This window comes from Papio anubis, chromosome 2 (assembly GCF_008728515.1).
Source record: "Papio anubis isolate 15944 chromosome 2, Panubis1.0, whole genome shotgun sequence".
Lineage (NCBI taxonomy): Eukaryota > Metazoa > Chordata > Mammalia > Primates > Cercopithecidae > Papio > Papio anubis.
In genome coordinates this window covers 106,136,718-106,142,986 of record NC_044977.1, presented here as the reverse complement: position 1 = coordinate 106,142,986, position 6,269 = coordinate 106,136,718, and the positions used below count along the sequence as shown (strand labels likewise).

At 46.0% G+C, this 6,269-nt stretch overlaps 1 protein-coding gene across 1 annotated transcript; it reads right to left on the bottom strand.

The window, feature by feature from the left end:
- Window positions 1–557: 557 nt before the first annotated feature.
- Window positions 558–2,316, bottom strand: MAGEF1 (MAGE family member F1). Its single transcript, XM_003894729.3, has one exon. The coding sequence runs from the start codon at window positions 2,012–2,014 to the stop codon at window positions 1,088–1,090; it is 927 nt and encodes a 308-aa protein (XP_003894778.2). The 5' UTR covers window positions 2,015–2,316; the 3' UTR covers window positions 558–1,087.
- Between the last annotated feature and the right edge of the window lie 3,953 nt (window positions 2,317–6,269).

The window sequence follows — 6,269 nt, the reverse complement described above, 5'->3', positions numbered from 1 at the left end:
AGGACACTGGTGAAGGTAGAGTATTTTCCAGATCTGCCATGTATCAAGTACTGCTCATGTTACTGAGGAGTAGCTGTAATCTGAAATCAGTATTTTTATTTTTTATTTTTTTCTGAGAAAGGGTCTTGCTCTGTCGCCCAGGCTGGAGTGCAGTGTCGTGATCTCGGCTCACTGCAACCTCCACCTCCTAGATTCAAGGGATTCTCGTGCCTTGGCCTCCCAAGTAGCTGGGATTACAAGCGTGCACCACCATGCCCAGCTAATTTTTGTAATTTTAGTAGAAACAGGGTTTCTACTACTGACCAGGGTGGCCAGGCTGGTCTTGAACTCCTGACCTCAGGTGATCAGCCCGTCTCAGCCTCCCAAAGTGCTGAGATTACAACAAACCTCACTCAATCACCCCAGCTGGATTAAATATCCCTTTGTAGTCTTCAACTTACTGCACTGTTAATTTCTCGTTTATTTACTTACTCTCCAACTCTGAAAAAAAGCAGGACCTTTATCTTGTTTAGTATTCTATCCCCAAGTGCCCACACAGTGCATCACAAAAAACAAGATACTCCACAAATGTTTAATTTATTAAATGTACCAGGGTATACTAATTCATTACATTTTAATTTTTCTATAGATACTCAAATAGCTAAGCAAATGGAGGTACATGCCAGTCTTTCTTCTTTTATATACAACAGACAAAAGTATTGGGAGGCTAGACACCAATCAGCTATTTTTTCTCCTGGAACCAGATCATCATACTGCTGAGTTCCTTCAAACCATTAAAGTACAGCCTTCCTTCCAATGCTCCATAATCTGTTCAAAATCACAGTATAAATACAAAGTTCTTCAAGCCATTTTACAAAACCAGCAAAACTCTACAACAAAATCCTACAGGAAAAAGTAGAACAATCTCATTTACAAACAGCATTTTAACAGTATTATTAAATGTAACAAAACATAAGATACAAAATCTAAATCCTTAAAGTCACACTATTTCTACAGAAATAAGACCCTCGCCCCACCTATACTACTTATGACTCAGGACAGTAGCTCATCCCCACGAGGACCCCACTGGCCAACTTTTCACCAACCCTCACCAGAGGTGGATGCCGGCCCTAGCACTGGCCCTGGCCCTCATACTGGCTTCAGCTCTGGCCTTGGCTCTGGCCCTGTCGGCCTCGTCTGCTAGGGCCTCACGGTACTGCACTGGCCAGTGCTGGGGTTCCTTCTTATGCAGTTTGGCCACGAACCCCAGGACTTTCATCTTGCTGATTTCCAGGTTGCTTCGGGGACCCCAAGAGAATTCATATTCCGGTGGACTGGTGTGAGGCACCTGCCTGTAACTGAGGTATCGCTGCTGCACAAAATCTTCCATAATAAGCCTCTTCGGATACCCAAACAGGAAATGATACTTTGAGGGTTGCATCCCCAACCGATGCAGCATCTCCCAGACCTGGGCTTCCCTGGCCCTATTACCTCTCATATAGATAAGGCCCAGGATCATCATTAACAGACCCAACCTGGGGCCATCTCCTCCCAGATCCTCCTCCTCCTCTTCCTCCTCAAGAGGTTTTAGTTTGTTGATCAGGATATAAGTGTGGTGCTTGCGGTCAAACTGTTTCAGCTCAAAACCAAAGACATACCGCAGATGCTCTGCGGCCCTTGCGATGATGTCCGGGAACAGAGCCTTCAAGTCTCCAATAACGTATTTCACCATCTCCGAGCGTGTGATGGGACTCTTCTTCTTGTCTTTCACCAGGAGGAACTGCACCAACTCCGCCACCGTCCGATTCAGACGGCGGCAGGCCCTGCGCCTTGCCAAGGCTTTGGCTGCCAAGGCCCTCGCGCCTTTCCGGGTGAGGGCGGGCTCCGCAGCCCCCTCCTCCCTCCCGGCGCCAAGCTCCTCCTTGGGGCGCTCCTGCGAGGCGGTCCGGGCCCGGGTCTCACCATCATGGCCGCCATCCTTCTCCCCCTCGGCCTGCGGGACCGGGAGCCCCCTGCTCTCTGGTGTCTGCAACATGTTTTCGGGCAGGCAGGTGCACAGCGCGTGCACGGGCCGAGGGGTGTGGGAGCCGCCGTGCAAGCCCCGGGAGAGAGGCTGGACAGCGGCTGGGGCGGCGGGAGTACAAGGAGCAATGGCAGAAGGAACTTTGTAGCTGCTGGGCCGCACCGCGCGGGACTCAAACCTGCTGCCGCAACGCCGCCAGCAGCCGGGACCTGCGGCGCGCAGCCTCAGTCCGCGCCCGCGCGAAGGGCCGCTTCCGGCCACCTCAGCCAGGATGGCGACCCTAGTGCCGCGCGAAGCCCCTCCTTTTCCGGCCCCTTCTGGGTGGGGGCGTGTGCCCGGGCTGCTATAAGTGGAAGTGCCCTGGAGTGTGGGACGTGGGTGCACCCTGTGCCGGATTTTAGGCTCGAAAACTCGGGGGCGGGGAAATGTAACCGGGACTCTCCCATCCAAGGCATGCAGACTGGGGAAGTTTCAGTGTACAAGGGATGAAATAGGGATGGAGTGCCACTCACGTTCTTTCTGCAAGTGCCTATTTGTAAGTGTGTGTATCTCGGATTTTCAGTGCTTTACCGTGGCTCTAGTGCAGAGTGCACGGTGAAGGCTGGGAGGTAAGACTGTGCGAGCCAATTAGTAAGGGATGCTAGGGAGATTGAAATTTATTCTGGACATACAGAGAAAATACTGCAGCGGGATTTAAGCAAGTGAGTGTCCAGACCAGATCTGTGTCTTCATGTTCTGGTGGTATTGTGGAAGATGGATTGGAGTTCGGCCGGCTAAAAGCTAGAATCCAGTTTGGAGGATTATTATAGTGCAAACTAGGAACTGGGACCTGGCCTATTCACTGGGGTGTATCTTCAGTGCCTAGAGCAGTGCCTGACACAGAGAGGAACTCAATAAATATTATTCAATGGGTCATTATGATAAGGGAGTAAGGACAACAGATTCCATGGGAATCAGAGGAAAATGATAAGATATACTGAGGAAGTACAGCAGAAATAGGGACTGGTTGGAAGAAAGGGGAAGTTTTTTGGTTTTTTTTGTTTGTTTGTTTTTGTTTTGCTTTTTGTTTTTGCCCAAGTCAAATTTGACTACTCCCATGTATTTCTTCTTTTTCTCTTTTTACACACTCTGAGCTGTCTTCCGCTTCTTGCTCCTTCCTTCCTTACTTCCCTTCTTCTTTCCTTCCTTCCCTTCTACCTTCCTCCCTCCCTCCTGCCCTTCCTGCCTCCCTTCCTCCCTCCCTCCCTCCCTCCCTCCCTTCCTTCCTTCCTTCCTTCTTTCCTTCCTTCCTTTCTTCCTTCCTCCCTTCCTTCCTCCCTCCCTCCCTCCCTCCTTTCCCTGTCTGAAATGCCTTCTCTGTTACCTCCATTTCTCCAAATCCTGTCCACCATTCAGGGCCCAGTTTAAACATCACCTTCCCAAACCTTCGTTAATCACCATGCATAGAAGTTATTTATTGTCATCTCTGAATCACCTTAGCAATTTGTTAACAACCACGTATACAGGCCTATTAGGTGCCAAGCTCCATTCTAAGCATTTTTCAAATATTAATTCATCGGATTCTCACTAATGTAGGTACTAATACCGTCATCCCCATTTTATAGATGATTGTGTCTTTTCTGTGGCACAGTTTGCTACTTACTAGCTGTATAATCTTGGGCAAGTTACCTAAACTTCTGCCCTTCTGTTGCCTTATCAGTAAAACGAGTATAATAGTAGTAACAGCATTGTGGAGATTATGTGAAGTAACGCACATAAGCATTTAACACAGTGCTTGGTACATATTGATATTCAATAAATGTTAGCTGTTAATTATTGCATATTTTTATATGCAATATACAATATTAGAATTGCAAGATGAACTGTCCTGGAATGCCTAGCACTCTGTGGAGATGCGGAGGAGGTGTCCTGGGACAAAGCACAGAACCAGGTCAGTACTCACCCATTCTGTGACCTTGCACAGGATGCTCAAACACTCTGGGCCACTTTTTTCCGATACTGTAGCCCTGCTAGGTAAGTGGTATTATTAGCCCCATTTTCCAGGTGAGGTTACACACAAGGAGGTTAAGTAACTTGCCCAACATCACACAGCTGGGACGTGAGCCCATATAGTATGACTCCAGAGACTGTGCTCTTAACCACTACATTTGTGGATGTTAATTATTATTATCATTTACTATACTTTGTATTATAATGTGTTGTGCTTATCTTATTACTCTTCCCAAACCAAACATCCTAAAAGCTAGGGCTATGTCTTTAACTCTTTTGAAGAGCTTCTCATAGTCAATACTCGATATATAATTGGCAATGAATAAATGACAGAATGCTTTACTTTTTTTCCCTGGGAAATAACAGTTACTTATTTTAAGTAAATATCTGACAGACTTTTCTAAATCTAAATATGAAATCTTCCTTTTAAAAACTTTTGAAAATATATACCCATTTGTATCATATGACTTACAAAAACTGAAAGTATGTGAATGAAGCAGGAGAAGATGTTTATTATAGCCGAGCTCGAGGCTGTTATTAGTTTTCATTGTGCCAAACATTTTATGTACAATATAATTTAGTCCTTACAAATCCCTATTAAGAAGGTATTATTATCCACATTTACAAATGGGAAAACAGTCACAGAGAGGTTAAATCACCTGCCCCAAACCACCCATCTGTTAAGTGCTAGACAAGAAATGAAAACCCAGATTTGTAAACTCTGAAGCAAGACTGCCTGGTTATCTGTTTTTCCTGAAGGTAGAGCGAGCCACCCATACCTAAAAGGACAGGGCTAGAGATAAAATAGTCCACTTGCATATTTTCCTCACTACAAGGATTGCCAGGAAGATATGCAGGAGATATATGCATGGAAAGGAGCATGCAGAAGATACATTAAATGAAAAGAATTTTGAGGGACAAATCTGTGGTAATAGGGCTGGATTTTAAGAACTGAATGAATGACAATACTTCTCATAAGAAGGAACAAATTACTGACACAATGTGAATGAGTCCGGCAGATATGTTGAGTGACAGAAGAAAGATACAAAAGATTATACATATAATATGATTCCATCCATTTGATGTTCAAGGCAGGATAAACTAATCTACGGTGATAGAAATTAGGACAGTGGAGGCTTGGGGTGGTGTTGACTGGAAAGGGGTATCTAGGAACTTTCGGAGGTGATGGCAATGTTCTGTGTCTTGATTTGGATGTAGGTATACATTTGTCAAAACTTGTCAGACTGTACACTTAATAGCTATGCATTTCTTTTCTTTTTTTGAAACAGGATCTCACTCTGTTATCCAGGCTGGAGTAGTGCAGTGGCACAATCTCAGCTCACTGCAGTCCCTGCCACTGCAACCTCTACCTTCCAGGTTCAAGTGATTCTCTTGCCTCAGCCTCCAGAGTAGCTGGGATTACAGGTATGTGCCACCACACCTGGTTAATTTTTGTATTTTTAGTAGACATGGGGTTTCACCATGTTGGCCAGGCTGGTCTCAAACTCCTGACCTCAAGTGATCCACCTGCCTCAGCCTCCCAAAGTGCTGGGATTAGAGGCATGAGCTACCACACCCAGGCAGGTATGCATTTCATAGTGTATGAATCATACCTCAAAATTTATAGAAATAAAAAGGATGTTTAAAAATGAACAGCCCTTTAGGTATGGGAGGTGGTGAGGAGTAAGAAAGGTGAATGGACTTTGCTTTACCACTTGCCAGTCCCTAGATGTTACCATGTTATAGTGGAAGGGATGCAAACAATCATTTTTCTCATTTCATTATGTCCACCATGTAACTGGACAGGCAGACTTTTTTTTTTTCTTTTTTCTGAAATGCAGTCTCGCTCTGTCGTCCAGGCTGGAGTGTAGTGGCGCCATCTCAGCTCACTGCAAGCTCCATCTCCAGGGTTCACCTCATTCTCCTGCCTCAGCCTCCCGAGTAGCTGGGACTACAGGCGCCCGCCACCTCACCCGGCTAGTTTTTTTGTGTGTTTTTTAGTAGAGACGGGGTTTCACCGTGTTAGCCAGGATGGTCTCGATCTCCTGACCTCGTGATCCGCCCTCCTCGGCCTCCCAAAGTGCTGGGATTACCGGGCGTGAGCCACCGTGCCCGAGCCACCGTGCCCGGCAACAGGCAGACTTTTAACACATTCCTTACCTAAGCTTTTAAAAGGGACAAAAGGTATATGTCTTTGGTTTGGGAGATGATGAAACATATACTTCAATGACTATTGGGTTGGAATCTTCTTGAGAGAGGATCCTTCTTAGCCTAGACT

What these genes read in the sequence shown, in the direction of transcription:
- MAGEF1 (XM_003894729.3), bottom strand. Translation starts at nt 2,014, where the DNA reads ATGTTGCAGACACCAGAGAGCAGGGGGCTCCCGGTCCCGCAGGCCGAG.